Below are 17,739 nucleotides of genomic sequence, written 5' to 3' on the forward strand. Positions count from 1 at the left end.
ATGCACACACAGATATATATACAGATACACAATCCCAAGCACTCAGGCATACATGGAAAATCATACTATTACGTCAAAGGCTTTTGATAGAATTTCAGCATTGGAGGATATTCTAGTTGTTAGTTATTGTAATAGGACCACAAAGGTCCATGGCCTGTACTGCTGATAGTTTACCTCAGACAAGAACTTACTTCTTGGCTAGTGTGTGAGAGCCAGTCAGCTGGTGAGGAACCTTAGTTGACTTCTCTGTACCTGTCTCTCAGGCAGCTTTGTTATTCTCCATTTGCTTTGTGTATACTATTATAATGTGTCATTTACTTATTAATTAATTTATTGATTTATGAAGTAAATCTTTAAAAGAGAGTCAACTGCTAGTGCCGGTAATGAAAGAAAAGAGATTGAAGAGGACTAAAAGGTGATGGTTACTAAATATAATGGTCTAGAAGGCTGAAGTCATTTTTTTTGATTGTACATGCTACATTTTCTGGGGTTGATAATATGTTCCCTGGACATTCCGGGGTTGTGAATAACCAGAGCTTAGGAATGGCCATGGTACAGTGAGGTCCAGAGATAAAAAGGACAATCTTACCGTAGCAAAGCCTTCATTGAAAGTGAAATCCCTGAGCTAAGCCTCGGAAGATGATAAGGGTTTCCCAGGTAGAGGGTATGGGAAAGACCTAATCATACAGGGCAGCATGAGTAAACGACCAGTTGGTTTTGAAATGATTGTTACAAGTTTAGGAAATTATAAGCACCTCCTTGTGACATATAAATATATAGATGAGTGAGAGAAGCGGCCCCATGAGAAAAGTCTTGATATTGTCTAGATGTCGTGGTTTTGGAGGAGCGTGGATTAGAAGGGAACAAAGAAGGGAGGAGGGAGGTGAGTTAGAAAATAGTACAATAGCCTGGTGAGGGAGAGAATTAGGTTGGCATTCTTGCCCAGTGAACATTCAGTGCTTTTCATTCATAGGAAAATTCCATCTAAATTGTCAGTTTATTGTCTTAATACAATCAAAATGGAAGGAGCTAGGGGCTGTTTAAGTTAAGTATTAATTATGATGTCATATTGAGGGAAGAGATTGTGGGTCTGCCTTGTGCCAGGTGCTGCATTCCTTACTTTTCATTGCAAAATCTCTAATCCAAAAGGTTATGTTATTTTTGTTAGGTGCCATTGAGTCATATCTGACTCACGGTGACCCTATATACCACAGAACAAAACACTGCCCAGTCCTGCACCATCCTCATAATTGCTGTTATGCTTGAGCCCATTGTTGTAGCCACTGTATTAATCCATCTCTTTGAGGATCTTCCTCTTCTTTGCTGACCCTCTAGTTTACCAAGCATGATGTCCTTCTGCAGGGACTTATCTCTCCTGATAATATGTCCAAAATATGTGAGACACAGTCTCACCATCCTTGCTTCTAAGGAGCATTCTGGCTGTACTTCTTCCAAGACAGATTTGTTTGCTTTTCTGGTAGTTCATGGTATATTCAGTATTCTTCGCCAAGACCATAATTCAAAGCATGAATTCCTCTTCAGTCTTCCTTATTCATTGTCCAGCTTTAATATATATATGAGATTGAAAACACTGTGGCTTGAGTCAGGCACACCTTAGTCCTTAAAGTGACATGTTTGCTTTCTAACATTTTAAAGAGGTCTTTTGCAGTAGATTTGCCCAGTGCAACGTGCCCTTTGATTTTTTAACTGCTGCTTCCATCCCAGTGGCCAGAATTGGGATTCAGACTAAGTTCTGACTTACTCCAAAACCCTTACTTTTTCTTCTATACCAAGTTGCAGAAGTTAGATGTATAAAAACGGCTAAGAAGAAACTAGAAAATTCTAAAAGTCAATTGCTGGTCACTTTCGATTATAATACGTGAAAGCAGTAGAAGAATAGTACAAATGACCCATGTCCCTTTTGAACTCATTTGGCTCCCCAAAATAATTGTATAAGCAAACTTTCGTGTCACAGTAATATTGTAAGTGGAAAGCCAAATCCATTTCCATTGAATACTTGTTTTAGTTGATTTACTTTTTCTTTGTCATCCCTACAAGCTTCTGTGTATTCAGAGTTGCGTTTCAAGTAGAAGGCAATTTTCGAGAAACCTAGACACTGTTGTAAAGATTAATAGGGGGCAGAGGTGAAAAAGCGACATGCTTTTAATAAAAATGGATATCTTACTTTACTACCAAGTCAGAAAACATTAGAGCAGAACATTCTGGGATAGCATGTTTAAATTAGATAAATGACAGTCATTATTTTTGGAGTGGAAAGGGAAACATTTGTAAAACCTATGATTTGTTTGGTTGGTTTTATTTTTCTTACCATGACATTAGCTAGTAATATGGATTATAGACTGGTAAGATTTCTGGTTTGACTGTGCTGCCTACAGGTACCTAATGAAACTGAGAGATTGTTGGTTGTTTGTCAAATCTAGGAAAATTAAATGGATCCAGAAATTGGGGTAGAATGGAGAGAACAAGGTCAGTGAGAATAAATGGATGGGTAATTGCTGAATTCTAGAAGAATTAAAGCTTGCAGGCAAAAATAGGACTGCCTCAGAAGAGACTAATAAAGAATTAAAAGTAATAAGTGGGTGGACCTTGATGAAAATATGTGTCAGTAAGAGATACCATAGGTCACTGGCTCTTTCTCACCTTGAAGAAACCATCCCTAACCATCCTACCTAACTAGTCCTCCTTAAGTCAGCCCTTATCACATTATTAATTTTTTTTTTCACAAAATATACCACAATAGGAACTTACTTTGTTTGTGAATTTGTTGACTTGTCCATTTGCTTACATGTTATTTTCTAACTTCCGCACTAAATGTAACCATCATGGAGTCAACAAGCTTACGCATCTGGTTCAATCCCTCATCCCCATCCCCATTGCCGGGAACAATTTATGTCAGGAAGGATACATCTCCTAATATACATATTTTTGAATAATTAATACATGGATAGACTATTAGTGGTAATTACAATATTAGTTAATATTAGCTGCGGTCAATATTTATAGAGGGCTTAAAACCGGCCATTGGCATTATGCTGAGTGAAATTAGTCAGTTGCAAAAGGACAAATATTGTATGAGACCACTATTATAAGAACTCAAGAAAAGGTTTAAACACAGAAGAAAACATTCTTTTGATTGTTATGAGGGTGGGGAGAAAGGAAGGAGGTATTCACTTACTAGATAGTAGACAAGAATTATTTTAGGTGAAGCGAAGGTCAACACACAATACAGGGGAAGTCAGCACAACTGGACTAAACCAAAAACTAAGAAGTTTCCCAAATACAAGCAAACAAACATTTCAAGGAGCAGAGTTGCTGGGGTGGGGGCCTAGGAATCATGGTTTCAGGGGACATCTAGGTCAATTGGCATAACTAAGTTTATTAAGAAAATGTTCTGCATCCCACTTTGGTGAGTGGCGTCTGCGGTCTTAAAAGCTAGCAAGCAGCCATCTAAGACGCATCAATTGGTCCCAATCAACCTGGAGCAAAGGAGAATGAAGAACACCAAAGACACAAGGAAAATATCAGCCCAAGAGACAGAAAGGGTCGCAAAAACCAGAGACTCCGTCAGCCTGAGACCAGAAGAGCTAGATGGTGCCCAGCTGTCACCAATGACTGCCGTGGCAGGGAACACAACAGAGAGTCCCTGATGGAGCAGGAGAAAAGTGGGGTGCAGAACTCGAACTCTAGTAAAAAGACCAGGCTTAATGGTCTGACTGAGACTGGAGGGACCCCAGAGGACACGGCCTCTGAACTCTCTGTTAGCCCAAAACTAAAACCATTCCTGAAGCCAACTCTTCAGACAAAGATTAGACTGGACTATAAGTCATAAAATGATGCTGGTGTGCTTCTTAGCTCAAGTAGACACATGAGACTAAGTGGGCATCTCTTGTCCAGAGGCAAGATGAGAAGGCAGAGGGGACAGGAGCTGCTTGAATGGACACGGGAAATACAGGGTGGAGAGGAGAGGTATGCTGTACCATTGTGGGGAGAGCAACTAGGCTCCATAATGATGTGTGTATAAGTTTTCCTGTGAGAAACTGACTTGAACTGTAAACTTTCACTTAAAGCACAATTAAAAAAAAGACAGGCCATTGGATATAGTAAGTACTATAAATGTTAAATAAATGAATGCCTTTCTGACTGATGCTAGGTGACCCTTCTTCCTTAGACTAAACTAATTATCATTCCTGATACAGAAGAAAAGATAAACATTTGGTTCTGTGACTAAAATCATCAGAAACAACGATTAGTAGTTAATGCTCCGTAACAGGATTTCTGACTATAAGTGACTTTGTTTGCTTTATAGGGAATTTCAAGGAAATTAAATCTGAGCTTTACCGGATTGCTGTCTTAAGATAGTTCGTGGTCAAGAAAGGGAAATGAAACACAGTTGCCTTATATTTCACACCATTCCGAATGTTTTATTAGAAAGAACATTGTGAATTGTAATTGGCTATTTGTGATATAAACTTTATCAGTGTGCAAGCTTCTTGAGGACAAGCAAAAACATCCATTGCATCAGTTATTACTGTTTTATCCTGAGAATCTAGCTCAGGAGCTTGGATAGAGTAGATGCCCCCCAAAATGTTCACTTAATGAGAAAATGTGCTAATGTTGAGTGAAGCGGTAGCAGGATGCAACTTAAATCTTCCAGTACAACTTCTTCAGAGCAAATTCCATGTTCTGTGGCATCAACCAAGGACTGAGCCATTATTTTACCATGAATACTGATTTCTGCATTTAATGATGCGTTTTGGTGACATTTTTCCCTAGCAACAATTTTACCGAGCACCAACTATATGTTCGGTACTGGGTTTTGGGTGTCCTAGGTACCTGAAGTAAAATGGAGGTGGACCAGTTTCATCACACAAAGGGCATAACATATAGTTGCGAAGTGAGATGGTTTTTCTCATTTTCTACAGTTCAGTTGCATCTACAGTGAGTTCCATAGAACTCAACACGGGATCCGCTGACCTCAGTAAACTCAAAACAAAAAAAAAGACGGGGGGAGGGAGGTGGTGAGGGGGCTAAATGTCCTTGAGTTTGTTTTAATTTACCAAAAAGTCAAAAGGCAGAATAAACTTTTCCCCCTTTTAAGGCTGAACAAGTCTTTAAAAAAAAAAAAAAAAAAACCCAAACCCTTTGCCCTTGAGTTAATTCTGATTCACAGCATCCCTATAGGAGAGATTAGAACTGCCCCATAGGATTTCCAGGGAGTGGCTAGTGGATTTGAACTGCTGACCTTTTGGTTAGCAGCTGAGCTGTTAACCACTGGGCCAAGTCTTTAGTTGGCCTTAATTGTGTCTCTTTCTGTGTCTTTGTCTCACTCTCTTTTTTGCTTTTGGATAATATTAGGTAGGTCAAAGTTTAATATGTTTCTTAATACTCTGGATTATCTCTATGTCTACATCTTGTAATTTTCACCATAAATGCCCTCTCTGGCAACTGTTATAATCATTCCCATTTTACAGATGTCAAAACAGGGCTAATGGTTGTAACTGGTGATTTGCCCAAGGACAACCCTAAAATAAATGGTGGAGCTCAAATACCAGCCAAAGCTTCTTCCTCCAAAGTCCGTGATAGTCTTTCTAAGCTGATAATTGACTCTCACTGAGGGAGAGTCAATTATCCTGTCCCTGTGTTTACACCATATATTAATTTCCTAGTGAAGTCATAACAAAATACTGCAGGTGAGTGGCTTTAGACTGCATGTCATGGATTGAATTGTGTCCCCTCAAAATATGTGTCAACTTACCTAGGCCATGATTCCCAGTATTGTGTGGTTAGCCTCCATTTTGTGATCTGATGTAATTTTCCTGTGTGTTGTAAATCCTAATCTCTGCCTGTGGTTAATGAAGCAATATTGGATTATGTTATAGAGGATTAGGGTGGGATGTAACACCCTTATTCAGGTCACAGCCCTGATCTGATGTAAGAGGAATTTCCCTGGGTTGTGGCCTGCCATCTCCTTTTATCTTACACAAGATAAAAGGGGAGAGAAGGCAGCAGAAAGATAGGGGACCTCATACCATCAAGAAAGAAGAGCCAGGATGGAGTGTGTGCTTTGGACCAGGGTCCCTGTGCTGAGAAGCTCCTAGACCAGGGGAAGATTGATGACAAGGACCTTCCCCCAGAGCTGACAGAGAGAAAGAAAACCTCCCTCTGGAGTTGGTTCCCTGAATTCAGACTTCTAGCCCTCTAAACTGTAAGAGAATAAATTTCTATTTGTTAAAGCCATCCACTTGTGGTACTTCTGTGATAGCAGCACTAGAGAGCTAAGATAGAATTTGGTACTAAGCATGGGGTGCTGCTCTAAGAGATACCTACAATGTGGAAGTGGTTTTGGAGTTGAGTAATGGGTAGAGGCTGGAAGAGTTTTAAAGTACCTAATAGTAAAAGCCTGGATTGCTTAGAAGAGTCTGTTCATGGAATTATGGACATCAAAGACAATTCTTATGAGGACTCAGAAGGAAGTGAGGAGATCTGTAACACTGGAGATGACACAGATGATGAGAAGTAGCAGCAGAGAAACAGCAGCAGCAGAACCAGGATACAGGTGTGAAACAGTGTGGGAGCCAACCCACAGAGCAAGAGAGCTGAGTGCCTTTGGGCAGGAGGCTTCCTGGCAGATTGAGGTGCCCCTGGGCATTTACCAGTAGAGCTAGGCTTTGCTGATGCATGGAGCAAGAGAGCGGAGTGCCTTCTGACTGAGGTTTACTGGCAGAGTGGGATGCCTCTGGGTACTTATCAGTAGATCTAAAGAGCTTCGTGACCCTTACCCAAGCAGGGCAGAGGCCAGTCAGCTGAAGAAGCCTGAGGGGCTGACGGGTCAAGAGGCCAAGGAACCAGGAAGAAGAAGCTGAAGAGACAAGAATCACAGGAAGCAGAGCTGCCCTACTCTCAAAGGGTAGCGCCATGACCCCTCTGGAGTCTCAAAGGGTGGGCCATGGCCTTCTAGGTTTTACAGAGTCAGATCTTTACCAGCTTGGTTCAGGAATGTGGGGCAGCCTTTCACAAGTGCCAACGGGATGGGGCCAGATCCACTACCTAAAGTTGAGGGGGCAGGGCTGGCACGCCCAAGGGGCAGAATAGCTGGGCCTGCTGGGGCTAAAGGGATAGGATCACCATTAAGAGGTCTAGAATGGGGTTGCCCAAATCTGAGGGAGCAGAATTGCTGTCCCAGTTGGCCTGGAAGGCAGAGCTGAAGCCCAGGGCCGAGAGACTTCCTCCTAGAATCTGGAGAGTGTGGCCAACCCAGAGTCAGGAGGGTGGGGCCATTGTGTAAATTATCTCAAAGAACAGAGGATTATTTTCAAAGCCTTGAGGACTAGTATAATGTGTTCTGCTGACTTGATGCCTATTATCCCTTCTTTCTCTCTGATTTCTCCCATTTGTAGTGGAAGTGTCTACCTTGTGCCTGTTCTACTATTATACTTTGGAAGCAGATAATTTGTATTCTAGATTTCACAGATGAAGAGGAATTTGACCCCAGGATGAAATTTGGACTTGGAGTTGATTTAAGATTTTTAGGATGATATGATGGGCTGAAAGTGTTTTACATGTTGCAAGGACATCAGCTTTTGGGGGCAAAGGATGAGATATCGTGGATTGAATTGTGTCCCCCAAATATATGGGACAACTTGGTTAGGCCCTGATTCCCATTATTGTGTGACTGTTCTCCATTTTGTGATTTGATGTAATTTTCCTGTGTGTTGTATCCTAATCTCTGCCTGTGGTTAATGAGGCAAGATTAGGTTATGTTAAAGAGTATCAGGCTGGGATTTAACACCAATGCTCAGATCACGGCCCTAATCAGATGTAAGGAAAGTTTCCCTGGGGTGTGCCCCGTATCACCTTTTATGTCATACCAGATAAAAAGGAGAGAGAAGGGAACAGAGAGAGCAGAGAGATATGGGACCTCATACCACCGAGGAAGAAGAGCTGGGAGTGGAGCATGTCCTTTGGACCCAGAGTCCTTGTGCTGAGAAGCTCCTAGACCAGGGGAAGATTGTTGATAAAGACTTTCCCCCCAGAAACGACAGAGAGAAAGCCTTCCCCTGGAGCTGGCACCCTGAATTCAGACTTCTAGCCTCCTAATCTGTGAGAGAGTAAATTTCTGTTTGTTAAAGCCATCTGCTTGTGGTATTTCAGTTATAGCAGCACTGGAGAGCTAAGACATCTCAGAAATTTATTGTCTCACATTTTCGGAGGCTAAGAGTCTGAATTCAGGGTAGGGGCTATCTGCAGACCTGTGCCCTCTGCCTGCTCTAAAGGAAGATCCTTCCCTGTCTCTTCTAGCTCCTTGTAGGTAGCTCCCTGTGTATCCTGGTGTCCCTTGGCTTGTGGATGCATCTCCACTCAGCCATCTTTCCTCTGTGTTTCTTTTCCTCTTTTGTAAAGGTGCTTCCTTAGATTGGATTAAGACCCAACCTTCACCAGCATGACCTCATGTTAACTTAAGTGATAACATCTTCAAAGACTCTATTTACAAGTGAGGTCACATTCATGGGTACTGGGGGTTGTGCTATTGCTGTTAGTTGCCACCTCTTTGATTCTGATTGATGGAGACCTCATGGGGTTACCATACCCATCGCCATCAAGTTGATTCCGACTCATAGCAACCCCATAGGACAGAGTAGAACTGCCCCATAGGATTTCCAAGAAGAGCCTGGTGGATTCGAACTGCTGACTTTTTGGTTAGCAGCCGTAAGTCTTAACCGTTATACCACCAGGTTTCCTATTCCACAGGGTTAGGACTCTAGTATATCTATTTGGGGACACAATTCAATACATAACAAAGCAGGTATTATCATCTTAAGAACTCTAGACCACATGAAAATGCTGAAGGTAAAGGGAGATGACTTCTTCTAATCAGCTATTTCTCTAGTGAAGAGATTGGGATGTAACATATTAACAATTTCCCCCTAGAGTTAATTTCCTTAACTTTACTTTATTCATTGAGGCTTCAACACTTAGTGATTGAGACAGCTCAAACTAATTCAACCATTGAGTTGAAGACTACAGTCATTGATGGTAGTCTTCAACTCAATAGTTAAACCCAATGAAATTCAATACGGTAGAGCAGGACAAGTTTAAAGAACGACTACAGTCGAAGAAAAGGGGTGAAAAGTAAGAAACTTACTCAAAAGAACTGAGGCAATTTAGCAAGCCTCCATCTCCCCCTGTTTCATTTTTCTCAGAGTGAAAAGTAAGTCATGATTCTTCCTGAAGGTCGATGTTCTTCCTTCTGGCTCGTGTAGCCCCCTATTTTTTGGGAACAGGCAGTGTTAAACTCAGTCTGGGGAGAGATTTTGCCTTAGCTTTGGACAAATAAACAATCCATTATGCAGATGTCACAAGCAAGAGACCTGCAAGCTATACAGGTACTAATGACTCAAGTGTTTACTAGAACCTTGAGGCCCCAGCATGCTAAGTGGTGTATTGTTTGGGCACATATAGGTTTTTAGTTAATTTTAATCATCCCTTTTCAAAGCCCCTTAAATCTTTTCTTTTAAATAACCTTTACTCATTTTCTTTACCCAGGCAATCTAGATTTTCAACACATACGCTTAAACAAAATGGTAGGCAAAATGGGAGGAAGGGGAGAAAATTTTGAAGATGAGAAAGGTGTTCTCAATTCCAGCCTTTTGCAGATCACGTGTTGTGCACAGGCGACCACTGTAATCGTGTGCATTTTCCTTAGAACGTTTCAGTGCTGAAATTCACCGTTTACCCACTTCTTAAGACTCTGAATTGTTCTGAACTGATATCAAAAACAGACAGAGTGCGTTGCCACTGCTAACTCCCCGACTCTCATCCCAAATCCTGTCTCCCCTGCTTTCCACTCGGCTCATACCTCAGTGACATTTATTTGTCTTGTAGGTCTTTCTGTGACTCAAAAATTTAAATGGTGAGGGAATTCTGGCCTGCATGGGTTTTTTTTCTTTCCTTGAAATTAAGTGAACTTAATTTGATTGAAGACAAAGCTTTTCAAAAATAATAATACAAGAGCTTAGCAGTGTAAACCTAGACATGCTGAGGATAAAACTGGCCAGTGATTTAAAGCATTTTTCTCTCAAAATGTGTGTCGTGTGGTGTGTGTGTGTGTTGATTGTGTTATTTATGGAGGGTACAGTTCTTTCCATCTCTGCCAAGTGACCAAGTGTTTTCAGTGGGCTCGGAGGGGCTGCTGACCTCTCTTCCTGCTGAATGTGTTATAGGGCCCTGAAGAATCAGCCCAGACCCAGAGTAAACCAAACCAAACCAAACCCATTGCTGTGAAGCCAATCCTGACTCCTAGCGACCGTGTAGGACAGAGTAGAACCGCCCTGTAGAGTTCCCGAAGAGCACCTGGTAGATTTGAACTGCCAGCCTTTTGGTTAGCAGCCATAGGTCCTAACTGCTGTCCCACCGGGGTTTCCAGACCCAGACTAGCCACCTGTTGTTTAGTCAGAATGTTCTCTCAAGTTGTCACAGTAGCAGTTGCTGAATTCTCATACTTCTGTAATTCATAGCTATCAAAATATTTCAGGGTATTTGTAGGGAATTGTTAAAGATAAAGTCAAATTCAAACTTGGAGAAGAAGACATTACAATTTAAAAGTTGGGAATTGAAAAGCTAACTTATTCTTTAAGAAAACTCAAATGAAAAGTAACTGCCACCAGAGTGGCTGGCCACTCTTTTGTTCTCAGACCTTTTGGGGAAGACAGCAGAAGACTTCCATTTCGCATTAAACCTAAAAAAAAAAAAAAAAAAACAAAAACACCTATTGATGTTTAAATCCTTTTTGAGTATATGACGAAAGTGTATAGCAGTAGAGCTGCAGGGGGTACTCACCTCTGAGAAGCCTTGTCCTTCTAAGTTCAGCTTAGCTTCTCATACTGTTCACGCCCAATGAAGGCATCAGAAAAAGGTGCCTCAAAATCAATGGCGACTTTTCTGTGAGAGCATCAGCGGAGTAGAGGTGTAGGAATTTAGCATTAGAAGGAAAAACAAAGCTCCAGTACTGAGGTTGTAGAAACTGATGGCGATGGTGAATAGTTAGCCAGAACTTGTGATTCAGTGAGAGGATCAAATCGCCAAATATTGATTTAAATTTATAAATTAAGTATGCTTTATCCATACACTTGGAATCCTAAATCAGCAGTGAAAAAATAGCACTGACGTAGGACAGCATTTCCAACGTCCCAGAAACAGGACAGATTCAGTAGCAACTATGCCATTTTATAGACAGTTTTTAATGAGAGAACCAAGTTGCGGAATGAATGATCCCATCCCCAACATATGAGAGAATAATTGGCTTTCATAAGGGTTTTATTGCTCACATTCAAGACAGTATGGAAACATCTAAACCAGTCTATTACCACATGTAGGAAAAACCCTCAAAGTTAATGACCACTGGCCATTACTGCCATTTTATTTGAAATATAAAAGGCTGTGAACACAGCAGATGGAGATTAATTAATACATGCCAGGTGAGTGGCTACAACCACTGACTTGGTGTAGCCATTGGGAAGTGAGTGTGTCTTGGGGCTTGGACCAAGGCTACCTCAAGTATGTTTTGGCACAGTGTCCCTTGGCTGGCACAAATGTTTTCAAGTTTTAGGGTAGTCCTTCTCACGTTGTCTTGAGATTTTGATTCATATCAAACGTGGAGAATTTCAAATTAGGAGGGAGTGTAAAAGGTATTCATGATATCGGAGTGCTTAGCGGATTTTTAGCAGATGTGAGCTTATGAGTGTGTTTGATATTTATCACAGGCGCTAAGCTGTCTCTACTGTTTTCTGCTTCAGTCTTCAGTTGATCTATGAATAATGATGATAAGATAACACAGTAACGGTCAGAGAAAGCCTAAAATTTCAGAGATGTGGGTAATTAACAACGCATTTAAGATAAACAGTGAACATACACTTGCATAGATAGTCCATTTATTATGCCCATTTAAATTATCCATGTGGACTTCAACCCCAGGATCAATTGTGGGTACCATTAGGATTTTTGGTAGTTGGCTATAGTGATTGACATTACCAACCCACTCTATCAGCAAGACTTCCCATCACCGTCAGCTCAAACACATCGTCCAAGTTCTTTCTCTTGCATAACACTTAAGTCATACTTAGCAAATGGCTCTGTGCAGACCTGTTGGATTTTATAAGTGAATACATGATTGACTGCACAAGAGCCCTTATTTCTGTGGCTGTTGGAGAGAAAAAATAAAATTCCATCCAAGGTGATTGCTGTGAACCAACCTGAGATCTAATATTCCCGAAATGGAAAGCAGAGATCTTCATCAAGGAGTTCAGTAAGCCTTCCTCTCTGACTTAAATTGATGCCACTTTCTTCTGTCCCTCTGTTGTTTATCCCTAGAATGCAGTCCCAACAGTACCAGCAGCAGCGTCGAAAATTTGCAGCTGCCTTCTTGGCATTCATTTTCATTTTGGCAGCTGTGGACAATGCTCAAGCAGGGAAGAAAGAGAAACCAGGTAAGCAGAAGGGTTGTGAAGGCAAGGTGCTTCATGGACTAATGTCCGCCTAGCTCAATGACTTGCTTTTTATCCTTCTTCCCTCCCTACCATCCTTCCTTCCTTCTTCTTCCTCCCTGTATCCCTCCCTCCTTTTCTTTTTCCTCCCTTCCTTTCTTTTTCCCTTCTAAGTAATTAGAGGATCCTGCACACCGTCTGCTCTCATTTCCTCCCTCTGTGAGTCCTGGAGTGTGGCTGCTGATTGTCACTCAGATGATGGTCCTACTGGCAGCTGCCATATACGCAACGCTGTGTGGAACGTTAACCAGAAATCAGATGCTTTACTTACATTGCCTTCAAAAAAGCCCTGCAAAGACTTTTCTAAATCTGAGATTTACATGGGTGAAAACTGAAGCCCAGACAGCTTCCCCAGTGCCTCTCAGTAAGTGGGCAGTGGAGTTGGGAGTCAAAGTCCTCGATCCGCCATATTTCTCCCAGGCCATTCCATCTACAAGTCGGAGAAGGGGGTATCGACTTACACTGAAAAGGCTAATCAAACAATTTTTACTTCTAATAGATTGCATTCTCATTTTTAAGGCTTAACTGCTTTTGACTGTCTCTTCTTCTGTAGAAATACCTGTTTCTAAGAAGAAATGTGGGCAAATCACTTAGCACAGTCCCTGACACATAATAAGAGCTACGTTAGTTTTGGTTCCAGCTCCTTCCTCAGTTTTCTCTCTCCCTTCTCTTGGTCATTTATTGACCAAACCATTCAGCTGACACCCATCGACTTCCTACTATTAACTGGGGAGTGAGGAGAAAGGTAGAAAGCATTGACCCAATGATTAAGGTGCTCAGAAATGAATTTGGTTTTAAATAGGCATTCCAGCATTTTCTGAAAGCTGACTACTTCTCCACCGTTCTTTCCAGAAAAAAAAATGAAGAAGTCTGACTGTGGAGAGTGGCAGTGGAGTGTGTGTGTGCCCACCAGTGGAGACTGTGGGCTGGGCACCCGGGAGGGCACCAGGACCGGAGCCGAGTGCAAGCAAACGATGAAGACCCAGCGATGTAAGATCCCCTGCAACTGGAAAAAGCAGTTCGGAGGTACATCTAACCTGTTGTCCTATTGATCCAATTTCCCACTCAGAGAATCTTCTGTTTCTTCCATGAAATGCCTTTTTGAGGTTGACTGCAATTTGTTTAAAGTAAGTGTATTTTATTTAACACAGAGTGACCCCAGGGTTTCTGAACCTGGGCCTTACTGACATTTGAGCCAGATAATTTTTTGTCGTGAGGACCCAACCTGTGCACTGTGGGACATTTAGCAGCATCCCTGGCTTCCACCCACTGGTTTCCTGCAGCATCTCCACCACCAGTCAGCAAGACAACTAGCAGTGTGTGCAGACATTGCCAAATACCTCTGGGCAGAAAATGGTCACTGGCTAAGAACCACTGCCTTACCCAATAGGAACATGAACTATACCCTTAGTCCCTCTGGCAGTATTTATTCATCCCTCCACCCTCTTATTCTTCCATTCTGAGTTCCTCTTTTGCCCTTTCCCCTTTTCTTATTTACTCCCCTCCTTTGCTGTCTCTCTCTCTCTGCCACCTTTGGGTCCTCTCTCTCTTTTGACCTCCTCCCCTTTCTCTCTATGGGGGAAAACAAAAACCCATTGCCATCAAGTCTATTCCAACTCATAGTGACCCTATAGGACAGAGTAGACCTGCCCCATAAGGTTTCCAAGGAGCAGCTGGTGGATTCGAACTGCCACCCTTTTGGTTAGCAGCCAGGCTCTTAACCACTGAGCCACCAGGCTCCACAGAGTTACTTATCAAATGCAACAGGGCTGTTTGTGGCCACTTTTTTTTTTTTTTATTGTGTGTTAAGTGAAAGTTTATAGGTCAGTCTCTCATATAAAAATTTATATACACTTTGCTACGTACTCCTAGTTGCTCTCCCCCTAATGAGGCAGCGCACTCTTCCTCTCCACCCTGTATTCCCCGTGTCCGTTCAGCCAGCTCCTGTCCCCCTCTGCCTTCTCATTTCGCCTCCAGACAGGAGCTGTGTGGCCACTTTTCACAGACTTTTCTCTCACTGGTGATAACCAGCCCCACTCTGACTTCATCCACCTATTCAAAACAAAATAACCTCTTTCTTCCACGTCCTAAACTTTATGTCCTCTTTAGCCACAGTGAGACACAGTACCCCAGATACCCTCCTTTTGTTCAGTGGAAATGCACTGTGGCCTATAGGCAATTGAAGGAAGAGTATGGATTTACACACGTATTTCTTTCCCCTTCTATAACCTTTGGGGTGCTTTTACTGGGCGGAGACAAGTTGTATAACAGCAACGTGGATTCTGATACATTTGGCCTTAGATACTAGATGGTGCACCCTAAATACTCACCTGCAGAAAGGTAAAAAAGTATGTCTTAAAGGACTTGTATCTAGAATATATAAAGAACTCTTACAACCCAAGAACAACAACAAAAAAAAACCGAAAAATTGAATTAAAAATGATCTAAAGACATTAAGAGGCATTTCACTAAACAGGATGTACAGATGGCAAATACACCTGGAAAATGTTCGTCATTAGTCATTAGGGAAATACAAATTAAAACCACAACGACATGTCACTACTTGGCCTTTCAGAATGGCTAAAAAAAAAAAAAAGTTGTGCTAAGACCAAATAATAGCAAGGATGAAGAGAAACTAGATTACTCATATATTGCTGGGGAGAAGGTAGAGTACTACCAAAAAAAAAAAAGAACCAAACCCGTTGCCGTGGAGTTGATTTTGACTCATAGCAACCCTGTAAGACAGAGAATAACTGCCCCATAGGGTTTCCTAGGCTGTAATCTTTAGGGAGGCAGACTGCCACATCTTCCTCCCATGAAGCAGCTGGTGGGTTCCAACCACTGACCTTTTGGCTAGCAGCTGAGTGCTTAACCACTGTGCCAGCAAGGCTCCTTGTAAAGTAGTAGAGTAACAATGGAAGAGCGTGACAGTTTCTCATACAACTAAATATGTGCTGACCAAATGAACCAGCAGTTGTAATCTTGGGCATTTATCCCAGAGGAGTGAAGTGTGTTCACACAGAAACTTGTCCACAGATGTGGAGAGCAGCTTTCTTTGTAATAACCTAAATCTGGAAACATCCCAGATCCCCTTTAAATAAACTGTGGTACATGGTATCCTACTCAGCAAAAAAAGGGTGAAAGCTAGGAACAACATGCAGTGACTTGGATGGACCTCGAGGGAATCCTGCTGAGAGAAAAGTGGACCTCAAAAGGTGACAGACTGTATGACTTCATTCATACATCATTTTTGAAGGGACAAAATTATAAAAGTGGAGAACAGATGAGGGGTTGCCAAGGGTTAGGGTGAGGCTAAGGCTCCTCTGCCTTTCTGAGTCACACCAGGCTGCCTCTCAGTGCTGCAGACTCACGGGACTCTGGTCATTTTAGCTAAATAGATCTACAATTGTTAAATGGCAGCACTTCTGGGGACCTTACCTATCACTTGATCTAACCCTCATGTAACAAAGACTGACTCGTTGTTCCTGACTCGGCCAAAAATGTGTCTTTAGTATCATGGCATCCCAATAGGATCTCACAGAGATTTCTGTTTTCCTCTCCCTGCCCTTAGCGGAGTGCAAATACCAGTTCCAAGCCTGGGGAGAGTGCGACCTGAATACTGCCCTGAAGACCAGAACCGGCAGCCTGAAGCGAGCCCTGCACAACGCCGATTGCCAGAAGACTGTCACCATCTCCAAGCCCTGTGGGAAGCTGACCAAGGCCAAACCTCAAGGTAGGTGCCTGCCGCTATAGCACAATCTCAGCGTAAATGGATTCCTTGATTCAGGCGGGATCTTTAGGTGTGGAAACCCATTTTCCAGAGGGAAATCTTAGGAAAATCCCCTTTAGAAAGGGATTGAAGAAGTCCAATAATTGAACATCACACAACTACTTTCCTGCAGGTAGTCGATGAGTTCATATGAAACATAATTAATATACTGAACTGTGCATGTGAAGATGGTAGACCTGGCAAATGTTTGTTACCTTTATGTTTACCACAATTAAAAAACAAGGTTATAAACAAAGAAGTAAGAGACATTAAAAGAAAAATGAAGTCTTCTGCATAGATGGCTGGTGCAGTCTCCTAGGACAGATACATCACTCGGCAAACAGGCCAATTAAGGCAGTTGTTGTGTGGTGTCCATATTTCCAAACTTGACATTGAGACTCACATGCTGACAAATATGAACAAACTTAAAAGGATCCCAAGGCACAACAGTTTAAATCAAGGCTCTCCCAGATTATCCTAGGTATTTAGTTTTCATGAAATTGGGTAAGTTATTTACATAATCCCCTCCTCCACTGCAAAGCTTGGTAGAGTCTGTATTTCTTCCACTTTCTTCTGAGCCTTATGTTGGGTTTAGTTGGATTATTTTACCAACTACAGACACTGGGGATTTTTAAATTGTAGAGTGCTATCGAATTCATTTCCAGAGAGCCAGACTGTTCTCATGCTGGAGAAGGTAAACCCACAGCAAATGTCATGGCCATGGTTTTGTACAAATGGAATCCTATGGAGGGAAGAAAAGGAGGCATTAAATTCTTTTATTTCATGACCCTCAAGAACAAACAAAAAAAAAGAAAACAAACCTTTTGCTGTCTGGTCGATTCTGACTCATGGCGACTCCATGTGTTGCAGAGTAGAACTGCCCTATAGGGTTTTCTTGGCTGTAATCTTTACAGAAATAGACTGCCAGGCCTTTCTTCCATGGTAATGCTATGCGAGCTTGAACCACCAACCTTTTGCGCCACCCAGGGACCTTTGTTGACCGTCAGTGGACTCAAAATTAGAATATTCTCTTGGCCTCTGCTCACATTTGAGCTCTAAAATTGACCTGAGAATTCATACTGATCAGGTTAAATATATATAAGGAGAAACTTAGAAAATGGCCATGAAGCCCTTAATAAATGAAAATAAGAAAAACACCTGAGAAACAGGAAGATGAGCTGGTTTGCTGCTAGTGGTCATAAAGGACTCTCTTCACACGCCTGGCTCCTAAGCCTCAGATGCCTTTCTCAGGGAGATGGTTCCCTCCGACCTGGAAATGGCCAGGTGCAGGTGGAATCTGCAGATGGAGAATCTTAGGATTAAGCTGCCTTTCCAGACTTCAGCGACCTGTCTATTATAGTGGGTGTTTGGAAGCCACGAAGGGGTGTTGGGATGTGGGTAGTGTTCGTA

General features: G+C 42.0%; 1 protein-coding gene across 2 annotated transcripts in view; it reads left to right on the top strand.

Moving 5' to 3' along the window:
• The window catches only part of PTN (pleiotrophin), a 146,828-nt gene that overhangs the window by 87,076 nt on the left and 42,013 nt on the right, over nucleotides 1–17,739 (top strand). For both annotated transcript variants that reach the window (XM_049893498.1, XM_049893497.1), the window contains exons 2-4: nucleotides 12,388–12,503; nucleotides 13,413–13,586; nucleotides 16,132–16,293. In XM_049893498.1, coding sequence (XP_049749455.1) covers nucleotides 12,389–12,503; nucleotides 13,413–13,586; nucleotides 16,132–16,293 — 451 coding nt within the window. In that variant the 5' untranslated portion in view covers nucleotide 12,388. The remainder of the gene's footprint in view (nucleotides 1–12,387; nucleotides 12,504–13,412; nucleotides 13,587–16,131; nucleotides 16,294–17,739) is intronic.

The sequence above is a fragment of the Elephas maximus genome, chromosome 8, assembly GCF_024166365.1.
Source record: "Elephas maximus indicus isolate mEleMax1 chromosome 8, mEleMax1 primary haplotype, whole genome shotgun sequence".
NCBI classification, from domain to species: Eukaryota; Metazoa; Chordata; class Mammalia; order Proboscidea; family Elephantidae; genus Elephas; species Elephas maximus.